General features: G+C 44.4%; 1 protein-coding gene across 1 annotated transcript in view; it reads left to right on the top strand.

Moving 5' to 3' along the window:
• Window positions 1–14,751, top strand: part of LOC109287821 — a 42,088-nt gene that overhangs the window by 12,163 nt on the left and 15,174 nt on the right. The window contains exons 2-6 of the mRNA XM_019503098.1: window positions 6,322–6,472; window positions 8,037–8,130; window positions 10,069–10,187; window positions 11,725–11,867; window positions 12,508–12,705. Of these exons, the coding sequence (XP_019358643.1) occupies window positions 6,322–6,472; window positions 8,037–8,130; window positions 10,069–10,187; window positions 11,725–11,867; window positions 12,508–12,705 (705 nt within the window). The remainder of the gene's footprint in view (window positions 1–6,321; window positions 6,473–8,036; window positions 8,131–10,068; window positions 10,188–11,724; window positions 11,868–12,507; window positions 12,706–14,751) is intronic.

Raw genomic sequence — 14,751 nt, forward strand, 5'->3', positions numbered from 1 at the left:
GTGCAAGCTAAACCTGGATTTCATTTTGGAACATTCATTTTGGCCTGTGCAGTGGATTGTGCTTGCAAAAGTGTTGAGGTCCCAGTATCTTGGGTACAAACAGCTATTTGTTTGAGCAGTTGAGGCGGCTGCATAAAAAGGTATCTAGTAGAAACATGCAAAACTGGCTGTCCAAAAAGGTGTCTAAGAAGGAGTATATTAGCAAGTTGACCTAAGCTGTTTTTCTTTGGAGATTTAACATGCCTTGGGGGTTTGTTTGGGATTTTGGGGTGGGGGGGTTGGGAGGGAGGGCAGGGGACTCCTTAATTATAATGTTAACAGCTCCAGAAATTGGTATTTCTGTTTAAATTCATTCTGATTTCTAATTTCTCCTGTATCGGCTTGATAATAACTGTGGAGAACTGTGTTGTTAATTGTGGGTCTGATTACATTCCCGTTGAAGTGAAAGGCCACAACGGGCCTTCACTGCCCCTGTATGTCATTTCAGCAATGTAAAAGGGCTATAGTGGGACCATAATGATACTCAGGTAAGTTTTCTCCACAAAGAGTAGTATAGGGACAATATAAACAGCTTTTCATTCATCCCCCAGCCTTACAGTTCCCAGCAGAAGTGAAGGACTCATTTGGGATTGAGAAGGGAAATCACTGTAGCTCAAATAATCCTACTGAGTAGTCCATTCTTGTATTAAAGCAAAGCACTGAATCTGGCACAGCCTACATTTCTATTACAAGACTGAGAACTGCATAAGAGAAAAAGGAACATTTGGCTTGAAATGCTTCCTTTTACCTTGTCAAATATCCCAGATTCTTCACCTGAAACTTCTTTACACCTAATGATTTCCTATATTATCCTGTCTATCCAGAGCATTACATTAGGTAGTGTACACATACCGTCATTTGGGTGACATCAAATGAACCAAATGCTACACAACTCTTATCAAATGTATCTCATCCTGTTCCACTCTCTGTGAAAGTTTTGCCATTCGGAAGAGCAACAGGCCTTGTTTTATTGATGCGGGCCTATGAGTTTCTGTTGGTGGACACTGAGACTTCAGTGTTTTTTTAAGAGGTCTGGCTCAGCACCACAAAATGTCATGTGCACAGCCATTGTGTGTGCATGGCTTCCAGTTTGCAAAATCAGATCTGTTAGCTGTTTAATTGTTCAACATCACTGACACCATGAAAATACAAGGACACAGCTGCTCAGTCAAGGCTACAGGAGCTAATATTAGCAGCCAAATTTTGCTGTCAGTTCCACCCACATTCGCACTATCTTCACTAAATGATTAGTCTGGAGTAACAATGGGCTAACAAAGAGCAAGATTTTTCAGTGCTTGTTTTTCCAGTTAAGCAACCTTTCTTATTTCTTATTTATTTATTTACTTACTTGATATAAGCCAACCCCAACATAATGAAAGCAAATTCTTTTTGGCCATTCACAAGGTATCCCAACTCTGTTTCAAATGACATCTTAAATACCTTTAAATCAATAGCTAAGCATATTTTGTCTAGTGAGGAAAACCTTCAGATTTTGTTTATGGATCTGACATTGTGGGCATTTATGCACATGCATTTGTTTGCTCCAATGTACCAAAAATCCAGCGCGTTGGAGCAAACTCAATCGATTCTGCTCTGCGCATGAGGTGAGGCGCCCAGCACTGCATCACATACATTCGTATAAATGGTGAGATGCGTGTTAGCGCTGAGAAAATGGTGGCAGTGCGCTTTTGAGCTAAAACACCTTTGATGTGTTTTGTTTATAGATCTGACATTGTGCGCACATCGCTTCTTGTCTAAAATCATGATTCCCAGTACTCCTGGGACTTTAGAAATGACATGATGTTATCGCGGTGAGGAAAAATGTGAGATTTTTGTGAGTGACAGCTTCTCTCTATCCCTTCTAACTATACAGTTGGTCCCTTAAAAGATAGCCACTAAAATCCTTGCATTATGATTTTAGAGACTCAGGTGAGAACCAGCTGAAAAATCAGAGTCAATATATGAAAAAGATTCTTTCACATGATAATGTTAAGTCTCTTTAATCCCTCCCATAGGGTTTCCTCACTTTTTAGGAATCCTATCTGCCCAAAAGATGTCATAGATCACTGTTGAGAAGAGAGAGAAAGCAGGAAGGTTATCACCACAGCAGGTTCCTATTAGAGCATTAGGGAAATTAATTTCTCTCTCATAAGAATTTAGATCTGTGATTTATGATAACCACCAGCCTCTCACTGCAGGCAGAGTGGGAGGAAATGACTCAGCCTGGACAAAGAGCATGAATCTGTTGGGTTTCTTTTCCTGTAATGGGTGACATAATCTAGTGTGCTGCTCCAAAAAGTGTCAGTGGAGAGGCATACCCAGCCAACAGGCCCCACAATTACTGCAAAAGTTTAGTTAGTTTCATGTATTGTGAGCTACAACTATTTTGAAACTGTATCTTTCATTGCAATTTCCTTTAGATCAAGTCTAAGTGGTAGTAGTAAAAAAAAGAGGGCGAGACAGAGAGAGAAATCAGTGTTCACCTTATTCTCTGAGCAAATGTATATTAACATGTTTGAGGTCTAGCTTAAACTTTCTGAAATCATTGGGTATACAGGGAAGGACCTGAAAAGTCAGGTGGGTCCTAGCTTTCAGACATTGCTTCTGGATTTCTGTTTCAATTCAGCAGCAGATTTCTACAATAAATTGTTGAGGACTCTACAGTAGAAGTAATGACAGCTGCTAGAAGTTAAGAGCTATGAGTGGATATTTAGTTTTAATACCAGATTTCCAGGCTTTGGAGTTTTTACAAGATTTTAACAGTAGGACATGCTTCAAATCCACTCTGGGTGCTCCTACATGACATGCTTTACTGCGCAGTTATGTAGTTTACTACCCAGGAAGCATGTGTGTCCACACATGCACATGCTTAGTGTGCAGTAAACCTTCCTAATCACAAGTGAATTTGCTACCTGCAAATACAAGCAGCAAATTTACTTGTGATTGCTTACTGAGCAGTAGCGCTCATGTAGACGCCTGACCAGGTGCAAATATCCACCCAGGCAGCCGGCCACCATGGGGCAGAGATTGCTTTGTGCCCCAGGAGCTGTCTGCTGCCAGGGTGTTGGGCTCTGCCACAGGAGCCCAGGCCAGGGACTGTGTCCCCCTGCCCGGCAACAGGGACTCCAAGCCCCCAACTCCAAGATCACAATCGGGGAATGGGGGCTAGGGAGATCCTTATCTCCCAGTGCCAGCTACATGTCCCCTGCAGCCACGAGTGACTGGTGCCACCTTAGTCAAGGGGACCACATACCCCCCCAGTGACAAGTCAGCGACTGGAGGTGGGTCTTCTGTGGCTGATTGCACCAACCAGGAAGTGGCCATGGCGCTGCTAGAAGTGGCCACAGCACTCCCAGAAGTGGCCACGGCACTTCATCTGGTACTTCCACTCCCTAGCTAGTGCTCGCAGTGGGACACCAGTGTACCCACCTGCCCATTGCCTAAGTGGGGAGTGTGGTCTGTCAGGGGGTGCACATACACCCCTGTGAATCTCCTACGCATTGCCACTGCCTGCAGCTCTTTTTCAGTCCCCTGCCCCTGATCTGGGAGCCAGGGCCAGGAGCTCCCTGCTGTCTGGGAAGGGGGACATTGTCCCTGGCCCAGCAGCAGTCAGCCCCCAGGGTCAGGGTGTGATGTCCCAACCCTAGGGCTGGATTAACTCATAGGCAAGCTAGGCACATGCCTAGGGCCCTGAGCTGTGGAGGGTCCAGTCCTTCCCTCCGCAGTGGCAGCATGAATGGCCACGTCCACTTCCTTCCCTTCCCTTTCCCTCCCCTCTGCCAGCCTCACCACCACAACAGCTGCTTCCTAGTGGCATCTCTGAGCCCTGCTCCCCATGGCCAGCAGTGCCAGGGTGGGGATGTGGGTCTCAACCAGCCCAGGACCCACAAATTTGTTTGCCTAGGGACCCCTAAGGGGTTAATCCAGCCCTGCCCAGCCCCAGCCAGGAAACAATAATCTCCAGGCCTCGTGCTCACTGCTGGCCCCTGGGCTAACCTAAAGCTCCCCCTGGTGGTGGCAGGGGCCTATTGCAGGACCCCTGGAAGCGGGAGCACTTTGCTGCCATTAGAAGCAAATCTGCTACCACTTCTCTGCATGTGTGGATGCCTGCCTGGGAGCATTTACTTGCTCACAAGTAAACTGTTCCCACATCAAATGCATGTGTAAACACACCCTCCAGGTTGGTAATGTTTAAAAGCTGTTACCACCTGGTAGTAAACAGTGGGCCAAATGCTAACCCTGTGTAAACTGTCATCCCAATCCTGTTTAAATCACCACAGATAGTAGTGGAGCTCTGCTGGTGTACACCAGCTAAAAAACTGGCTTAGTATTATTACAGTTTTTAGACGGACAGGTGTATATGACCTATACTGGCCATTTCAACTATGGGCTAAGTGAGTTTGTGGATGCCAGTCTTTGGAGGTTTATCCTTTCAAGCCAGGTTTGTAGGCAGTATGGGAAATGCTTTCAGAGATGCAGCTGTTTCATAAAAAAACAGCCTTGGTTTCTAAACAGTCTTTTTTCATGAGAGAGACATTAACTGAAAAAATTTCACACACAATATTATTTCAAGTTACGATGTGTGCAAGGACGTTCAAAGAAAACCAAGTTCTTTCGTGACTGCAGTGCCCCAGTGAGGGCATGTCAGTAATAGTGATATCCAAAAGGTCCATTTCTCCACTGATTTAAAAAAATTAACTATTTTTATCATTGTTATCTGTAAGCCCCAAATATCACCACTGGAATTACATAACAATGTATCATGTACTTCATGTGAAGTATTCACATTTCCACACAAATGTAACAGACCCGACCCACAACTATAAAACCATTTCTATATATCTTCCTCTCTAACGTAGCCTTATTTAACCTGCAGTATATCAAGAGTGTGTGCGACCTCCAGGCAGCAATAACATAAAACCAGTTTAGGAGGTCTGGTCAGTAGTCTTCAGCAAACATTTACCACCTGCTAATAGTTACTCCCTCTTCTTTACAGGATGACACTACCTCATGGGTTTCCTGAGTAGGCATATATGAAAATGTGCAAAAGCATTCATTACCTGATTGTCTAAAGATGATACCTGAAAGCACCAAAATAAATAGTTACATTTTCAGAAATGCTGAACACACAGGGCTTCCTTCCAAGTCACCCTTTGGTTATTGTTCCTCTCTCAAGCCCATAAATAAAAAGAATGAGGTAGAAGCAATAGTAACATACATTTCTCTTCTGCCATTTGCCTGTTGCAAAGACATTCCGAGCTATCAGATCAAAATCAGACAAGATACTAGATGTGTTTTTGATGATGCTTAAAAAGAAAGATGGAAAATCTTAGCAGGGCAATATCAAGTCTATTCATGATTATTTTGAAATAGCTATGTAATCCTGATTTTATTCTATTTTACTTAACTTGTCTGATACACTCTGGCTCACCATAAAACTTTCATTACCATCCTCACTAGAGCATTTTAAAGCTGCACATTTTATTTCTTCATTTCTTTTCCTGTGTGTAATTGTTTTAATGATGTTTCTTGACAGCTCACGGAGCTTGTAGAGGAACAGGCAAGCTATTATACTGTATCCACACAGTTACTAAGTTAAACTAATTTTTCCAAAGCTTTCCATGGTAGATTTCTAAATTGCAGCTGTGGGCTTGGGAGATGTTTGCTCGCTTTGAAGCACAATTTGAGAAATTTCCATTTATTTGTCAAATAAAACCCTTAAAAATGTTCTTGGGTGTAGGTCCAGCCAAGCACATAAACCCAGTGGTTTGAATATTCATGTCTGGAGTTATTCAAGAGGTTCAGTTCTAGCCTGGAGCCCACCTGCTTTGCCAAAATTTACAGATGGGAGGAAAATGTAGCTTTTGGGAGGAGAGGGGGTGAGGGTTGTAGGGACCTGGGCATCTTTCTTACGAACTGTGCTTGAAGTATAAGTAACTACACCAAGTAATATCATGCCACTGATGAACAAGCACAATTCCCCATTGTTTTCAATGTGAATTCTGATTACAAACTGCTAATACAAGCCCCCTCTTTAGGGACCCATTCTGTAAACATTTATGCATGGAAGTAACTGTATTCAGGTAAGCCAACTCACTGATTTAAACTCTATGTATACCCCAGGGTCCTGTGAACACAGTCCAATCACACATTAAGTTTCAGTTACAATTTAAAGTATATTAAAGGTGAACCTTGCTACTCTGTTTTATGTTGTCCATAAAACTCTCTGCTTCCCAGTCCCTTGAAAAAGCGTGTTAATGGTTTAAAATCTTGTCTGATTAGTTCCTCAGGTCTGAATACGTGCAATCTTCAACTCAGTAAACCCCATTCCTCTAACTGCACTGTGCTAAACGGTACAAATACTCCTCTGCTGGTTTTATCACGCAACAGACAAATAATCCAACACAGCCACAAGTCAGGGATATCTTCACCAGTAAGTGTTTTGTATACCTGTCTGGTTATATGTGTATTGAAGAGAAACACACATGGACAGTGCTTTTATGGCTAGACAAGACTCGAAGGAATCCATTCTGTCCTATTTAGCCTCCAGGGTTTGATGAGTTTATGAAAGAACATGGTTGCCTGCAACATCAGGGGAGTGGACTCAATGACCCAAGAGACCCCTTCCAGTCCTATATTCCTAGATAGGCACAGTGGGCCAGATTCTGGGCAATGCATGCCTACTCAGATGACCCATGAAGCACCCTATAAATGGGTTTAGATCCATGCTATAAAATATATTGCATGTGCTGCAAGACTGCAGATGATGCTGTATCCAGTTAGCCTCTGCATCCAGACAGGTGTGGACATTTGGTTCCTCAGAGACAACTAGTGGCAGCACACTGTGCGCCACTTCTAGTTGTCCCTGGGGAACGCCTATGCCACGCATGCACTGGCGTGCGGCAAGTTACCCCAGGTTGGGTAGGGGAGGTTGGGGCCAGCACGGGGCTGGCCCCAGAAACCTTACCAGGAGTCCTGGGGGCCTCCTGGGGCTGCAGCAGTGGAGATCCTGCCGCACAGAGCCTGGCTGGCAGCAGGATATGGCTCCGGCCAGCCAGGCTCTGGCTTCAGGCAGCACACGCTGCCGCCGTGTGTAACACTCCACTTTTTTTTTCTCTGCAGGTTTTTTTCTCTGTGGTATGTGGTACTGCAGACATATCTATTGCACCACATACCACATAGCTGTGCTCATCTGGATGCAGCCTAGGAGTGTTCAGTGTTTGCAGCTGTGCATGGGGACTATCGCTGAGCCAGCAATGGATAAACTGAAGACCATACTTCTAGGCTGTAACTCCTCCCTAAGACTGCTGGTCAAAGCAAATTTTGATAGGAAGACAAATGGCATATAGAATCATAGAAAAATAGGGCAGGGGGGGACCTCAGGAAGTCATCCAGTCCAACCTCCTGGTCAAGACAGGAATATCCCTGCCTGAGCCATCCCAGCCAAATGTTTATCTAACCTCTTAAAACAGCCAAACTCTAAGGAGTTCCCACAACCTTTTTAGCTAAACATTGATAGCAAGTTCTTCCTAATATTCAACTTAAATTTATATTATTGCAAATTAAGACTTACTTCTTGTCCTGTCTCCTGCAGCCACAAAGAATAGGCTATCACCATCCTTTTTATAACCGTACATCCTGTATTTGAAGGCCATTATCAAATCCCCTCTTAGTCTTCTCATATTTTCTCTGCTTCCACTTAGATGTCTTAAATTGAATTTAAAGCCTGTGCACACACTTCCTCCCCACCCCCCACATGCACACAGACACACAACCCTCTTGTTCATGTGCCATTTTATAATCGAGTTTGAAGGAGCAGTTCATCATCACCAGACATAATTACAACATATCTCAACCATAAGCATTCATCAAGCATGTGAGCATGTGTGTATATTATTTGTACTGGAATAAGGCCATTGGGTTTTGTATAAGTAGGAAGATACTGCCAAATATTTAAGCCCATTAACTGATCCTTTCTTTTGCATCCTTTCTTTAAGCTTCCCTCAGATTCCTTCAAATATCTTATTTGGCATGAGTTAGAAGAACATGACGTTAGAGGAAATCAGATTCGTTGCCCCCGAGTGAGGGAAGGTAAAGATGAAAATGCGTTCCTTTGAGAAAAGATGGATTCACTTTAAAGTCTTAAATCCTAAGTACTTTATCTGAACAATTTTTAATTGCCGAGGTGAAATCCTGGCTCTACTTAAATCAATGGAAGTTTTGCTATCGACTTTAGTAGGGTCAAGATTTCACCCCTCTATTTTTAGATTTCTTTTTAAAAACCATCCAGACAATGTACTGTAAAGATAAATAGCACCAAAGCTGTTTTTTTGGGTTGTTTGAGGGGTTTTGGGGTTTTTTTTTACAATTTCAGAATTACTGCTTACCTTGTGCTCTTCTTAAGTACACTGACCTTAACTATTATATAAAATGTATCACAGATACATATGTACAGGAGATAACAGACAGCACACAGTATGCAAAGTCCAACCCTGAAACAGTAATACCTGCTTACTTTTATGCATGTGGGGCCCTACTGTACCCCCTACAACTGTCCAGTTAAGCACATGTTTAAAATTAGGTGAGTATTTGTATCAGTAACCTAATGCAAACTGGAACCTAAATGGAAACGCAGCAAGGAATTTAAATATATGCATAACTTTATGTGAATAGTCCCATTGATTCAATGAACCTTAAGCATATATTGAAGGGCTGTTCCAAATAAGGATGCTCAAGTGGTCAGAACAATCATAAAAAACACTTGTAACTTTGGTCCATGGTTCGTGAGTTGCACATCCATCCCTAACTCTTAAAAAGTAAAGGTTCAGCACACTGCTGCTCAGTATTGTCTGATCTTATATTGCGTAACATGAATGAAATTAGTATCGTAGAATCATGGAAAAGCAGAGCTGGAAGGGACTTCACAAGGTTATCTAGCCCAGCCCCCTGCTCAAGGCAGGATCATCCCGGACCAAACCATCCCAGCCAAGTGTCTGTTCAATCTGCTGTTGAAAACTTCCAAGGATGCAGATTCCACGGTTCTCTAGGTAACCTGTTCCCATTCTTGACCACCCTCATAGTCAGAAGGCTCCCACTAATCTCCAGCCTAAATTACCCCTGCTGCAGCTTGAGGCCATTGCTCCTCATCCTATCCACTGCAGCTACAGAAAAATCCATCTCCATCTTCTCTGTAATCGCCCTTCAGGTCTTCCCATCAGTCTTCTTTTCTCCAGAATAAATAAGTATTGCCTCCCAGGCCACTAATTATTTTTGTTGCTCTGCACTGGACTCTTTCCAAACTGTACTCATTCTTGAAATGTGGGGTCCAAAACTGGACACTCAAGGTGAGGCCTCACCAGTGCTGAATGAAATGAAAAAATCAGCTTCCCTTGACTTGCTCATAACACTCCTGTTTAATAAAACCCAGTATGCCACTGGCTTTTTTTTTGCAACAAGAGCACACTGTTGGCTCATATTCAGTTGATAGTCTCTTCCCAGATCCTTCTCTGCAGTACTGCAGCCTAGCCAGTAGAAGCAAATATTTTCAAACCTTGATGCCTAAAGTTTACCATTGAAATAAAGTATTTTATTTAGCACAGAGTTGAATAGGACATGTAATTTAATAGAAGTGTGCCCACTTACAATGACCTCAGATTGTTGAATTAATACAAATGATTAAGTAGAAAATCTCCCAATTTATTTACAACTCGGAGCTGAGAACCTACATTATCCAGCACTGTACCTAGACTCCTGGCAGCCCCAGGTGTACTTTTAATACCAGGGCCCCCTTTGCCAGAGATAATGATAATAATAATTGGACAACGGAAAAAAATTACCATTTTCAGGCCACCTTTCTGTCAGAGCCCAAGGCGGCTGCCAGGTTCACCCAAGCCCTGACATTTTTGTCATAATATCAAGTATATTATTTTATCTCAAATACCTTTCCAAACACATATATTGTCTCAGTCAGTAACTAAATACAGATGCCATGGGATATCAGTTACCATAAACACATATTTTTCTGAACAGGGCCTTTAGAAGAAGAGCTGTTCTTCAGAGGAGAAGGGCATATTTTGCAAGCCAGAAAACAAACGACAGAAAAAGAGAAATGGCAACAGAAATGTCAAGAGAACTGGGAAAACTGTAGTGTAAGGAATTATTATTATTGTTGTTGTTGTTGTTGTTGTTGTTGTTATTGTAATTATTTATGGTATAGCCTCATGTACTCTGAACTGTATGATTGATAGGCCAAACAAATAACACAGCCCGTGTTCTTAATGCCTAACATTTTGAGAAGTAAGGCTCGAACAATAAAGTACATTAGACTGACTGGGCTAGATCTGTAGTTTGGACTAGGCCCCTGTGCAAGGAATAAGGGGCCTGGCCAGATACTTTGGGCCTGGGTACAGAGAAGTTAGTGAGGCTACTTGCCTTCTTGAAATAAATGAGTATAAAATGCGCAGGGAACAGGCAGAGAACAAAGGTTTGTACTAACCCTTTCCCCTTTAGCACCTACTAATAAGAGTGCTTGAACCACTGTGGTAGGGAGTCAGGAAATTAATTAATTGCTGGTATTGGTCAGCAGTAAATTACTGTCTCTCTGTAGCAAGAAGGATGCAAGCCAGGAATTGTGACACTGAGGCCCCTGCTACTTGTTACATATGTTACTCAACTAGTTGGTTAATTGCTCAGTAAATTTAGACTGGTCACACATGCGAAGTAAGACTGGCCACAAGTGCAAAGTAATTATCCCACCATAAAAATAACTATCCAGCTATAACAAGAGCCTACCAGCTCCAGAGTTAGTTCTTGACAATGTGTAACAACACTGTAGCTGATTTGTATCCAGCTTTAATTTGAACATGTGGCAGGGCCCTGAAGCACAATGTTTTTGAATAGTACAGATTGTGTGTTTCCCCCTGCCTAAATGCACACTCTAAACCAGGGGTACGTGTACCCCTGTGGTATGTGGGAAGGCCCTAGGGGTATGCACAAGCGGGCGGGGACAGAGCACTGCCACCTACCACCCCGTACTGCCGCCTCCCAGGCACAGGGCCAGGCCGGAGCAGGGTGAGGGCAGCAGTGCCCCACTGTGAGCTGCACAGGCACTGCCCAGCTGGTTGGATGCAGACATTGGGGTGGGGGGGGAAGCTTACACATGGTGGCAGCAGCCTTCATCCACCACCCCACGCTGCCACCACTTTGCATCCAGCCACATGCCACCCTCTCCCTCCCCGCTTAACCCCGCTCCATGTCCAGCTGCCAGGGGGTACACTTATTAAAACAGGTTGAAAACCCCTTATCTACACCATTGAGTAAAGTGGCCTTTATAATTATAAAGGACTTGGTTTTGGGAGGGTCCGCGTGACAATGGGACAGTGTTGTATACAATAAGAGAAATTATGGGAAAAGAAATGAAGCTGAGAGTGAATTAAAAGAAATTAGGAGGAGTCCTTTGCTGGAGAATATAGGGAAAGGAGGGGGCTGTTGGACAAGAAAAAGATAAAGATGGAGGCTGAATTTCTGATGACAGACATGATCCAGTAATTTATCTAGATAAGAGAACACCAGTTCTAGGCACTTTGTTATGTGTTAGGTAGACCAGTGTAATGATTTAATAACTACCATTTAACAGAAAAGAAATAATAATTTAAATTAAAGTCTGTTATTTTTTTCCATTCCCAGAATTTGAACCTTTCATTTCAGGACTTGGGAGACCTTTACCAGGTGGATAACTTTAAGAGGATTCTAAGGAGGTTAATTCGAGTTGAAAGGCTTTGGTTGGTGGACAATTCTTTGACAGACCTAAGTGCCATAAGGTTGCCAAGGTAGACAGTAAAAATTGTTTCCAGGTCTTATCCGACATCATAAAAGGGGGTTGCGCAACTGACTTCAGTAGAGACAGAATTAGGACCTTGGTGGCTGACAAAATACACTATTTTTATATAATTGAATCAAAAATCCATACTGTTAACCTGAGCTGACGATAGCTAAAGAAACTGAAAAACCATCTGGGTCAGATTCTTGCTGAGTAGACCCTTACTCCATGAGTGGTCCCATCAAAGTCAGCAGTGGCACCTGCTAAAAGGAAAGATTGCCATACCAGGTCAGTGAGAGGAAATGTACACAGAGACAATGGACAATCGTCAAAAATATGGATTGCTGTGGTCATGGTAACATTGGGAATGGGGGATAATGGTCCAGCTATTATGAAGTGCAAAAGAAAAATATGAACTCTAATGAACTAATCTTGCAGTCCTTGTTTAGGCAAAAATACTAATGCAATTACAACAGTATAAAACAAAATCAGAATCAGACTGCTGAAAGTTGAAATCCTGTATCCATCAGGTCAATAAACTTACTGATTTAAACTAGCTGTGGATCCAAACTTTATGCCTGTTTGTTTTTTTTCCCAGAACATTTCCTGTTTACATAGTAAATGATAGCATCTGTTTTTGTACTTTACAGATGCAAAGAATTAAACATCAGTAAAAATCATTTTACATCCTTCAAACAGCTGCCAAAGATGCCTCAGATTCAGCGCTTGGCACTAGCTGAAAACAACATTGAGACATTAAGTGGAATATCAGACTTGAAATATACTCCACTAGAATCCCTCATACTCGAGAGAAACCCCTGCGAGTTTCAAGAAAACTACAGGCAGCTGTAAGTCCCACCACTTTTTTCTCAGTGAAAATATGTGCGATGAGAAAACATCAAGTTCCATGAACGCTTAAACGGAATATGCGGACAAAATACAGTAGCTGCCATAGCTTTGTTCTTCCTGTAGTCTGATAACCGCCATGGAATAGCCCAACACGGCTTGAAAATACAAACTAGCTGGCAAAATGACATCTGGGAAACAGTTTCTAGTCATCTGTATTCTTCCCAGAATGTTCATGTCGTGCTTGGGAAACACTGCGATCCAGCAATCACGAGCGAACGGGCTCTAGGATGTTAGTTTAGGGCATGTGTACGTGTGTGACAGAGCACAGGTTGTACCTGCCACTTTAAGAGGTTTCAGGCAGGCTCTGAGTAGCTGGCAGGGATGGTTTGGCCCAATTAGATGGTCACATAACTGAAAGGGGCCCCTGGATTGGAGGAGGGCCGGGCAGCCTCAGTATAAGCCGAGGCCCTAAGGGTAAAGCCAGCAGTTACACCTCGGGAGCCAGAGGACCAACATCACTCAGCCCGCAGACAGCAGCTCCCGGACACCTGGAGGTTAGGGTACGAACCATGGGGATGGAGGAGGTTCCTGGTTCTGGGTAAGACCTGAAACTGCTCCCTGCTGGGGTTGGATGGTGTGGTGGAGCTGCCCGTGGTGGGGCAGTCTCCAGGAAACGCCACACTTGTGCCTCCCCAGTGAAAGGCAGGGATGGAGCCTCATATACCCTCAGCCCCCATGCCCTGGTGGTTAGCCCATACAGAGGGCAGGCTTGGGGTTCAGACATGTCAACAGACACCTGAGGCCTGAGTGGGCTGGAGGCCAGGTTTGAGATCCCCAAGGCCAGAGAGGACCAGGGGCCGGAATCAGCCCAGTGCATGGAGCGCTAGGCCTGATGCCCCGTCGCAGAGTAGGGTCTAAATTGGGTGGCCTGAAAGTCTGCAAAGAGCCAGGACCAAGAGTGCAAGAGATGAAGCCTGAAGGCTGTATAGAGTAGGGAGTCTGCATGGTCCTGAAAGGCGATACAGAATGGGACAGTGTGACTGAGGCCCAGAGAGGGGCAGTGTGAATGAGGCACAGCGAGTGTGGCCCTGCTACAGGTGGTATGAGTGAGGCTCAGCACAGGACTGAGTTTGGCCCAGTAAGGGGCCAAGAGAATTATATGAGGCACAGAGTGTGGTGTAAGTGGAGGTTTGGAGCCATGTATTTTGCCCTTGGCATCAGGACAACCAAATGAGCAGTCCCCCATGTATAAATGCTAGAGGTGTGTGAAACAGGTCTTATTCAATTTGGATTCGAATTTGGCCTGAATCAGGATTTGATTCATTGATCCAGATGACTGTCCCAATTTGATTTGACTGAATCTGAATCTGAATTCAGCTATAGACACAGCTTTAAATGTTTTTTCAACATACCTCGAGGTACCAGGCATGGCTTGTGAATGCTGCAATGCTGAGGTGGATGGAGCATCCCACAGGAGCGTGGGGGGGGGCCCACATGCTAGGTGGTGAACCCAGAAGTGTACCGGAAGTCTGCCACCGAGCGCGCGCACAGCTGATGGGCCGAGTGGATCCTGAGCTTCATGGGACCCTGGTCCTTTCCTTCGTGGCAGCAGTGCCTCCTAGGACCACCCCAGTGCGTTGTTAGTGGACCAGATGCTGTCCCAGCTTGGAGGAATCACTTGGCTGGATACACCTCTTCCCCAAGCCCACTGGGGCTTTCAGCACCCTGTGCACTGTCCCTGCTGCCCTCCTGCTGCCTGAAACCACCCAGGACTGATTTGGCTTACCCCTGGAGCAGCACAGGAAGGTAGCAGAAGGGCAGCTCTGTGCGCTGGGGGCCAGAGAACGCGGTGGGGATGGTGCACAGGGCTCTGGAAGCCCACCGAGCCTGCATCTCGAGTAGAGCCAAGGAGGTGATCCTCCCCCTCTACGCGACGCTGGTCAGGCCACAGCTGGAGTATTGTGTCCAGTTCTGTGCGCCCCACTTCAGGAGGGATGTGGACAACATGGAGAGGGTCCAGAGGAGGGCCACCCGCATGATCCGGG

Source organism: Gavialis gangeticus, unplaced genomic scaffold, assembly GCF_001723915.1.
Source record: "Gavialis gangeticus isolate Ggan-Ray unplaced genomic scaffold, GavGan_comp1, whole genome shotgun sequence".
NCBI lineage: Eukaryota > Metazoa > Chordata > Crocodylia > Gavialidae > Gavialis > Gavialis gangeticus.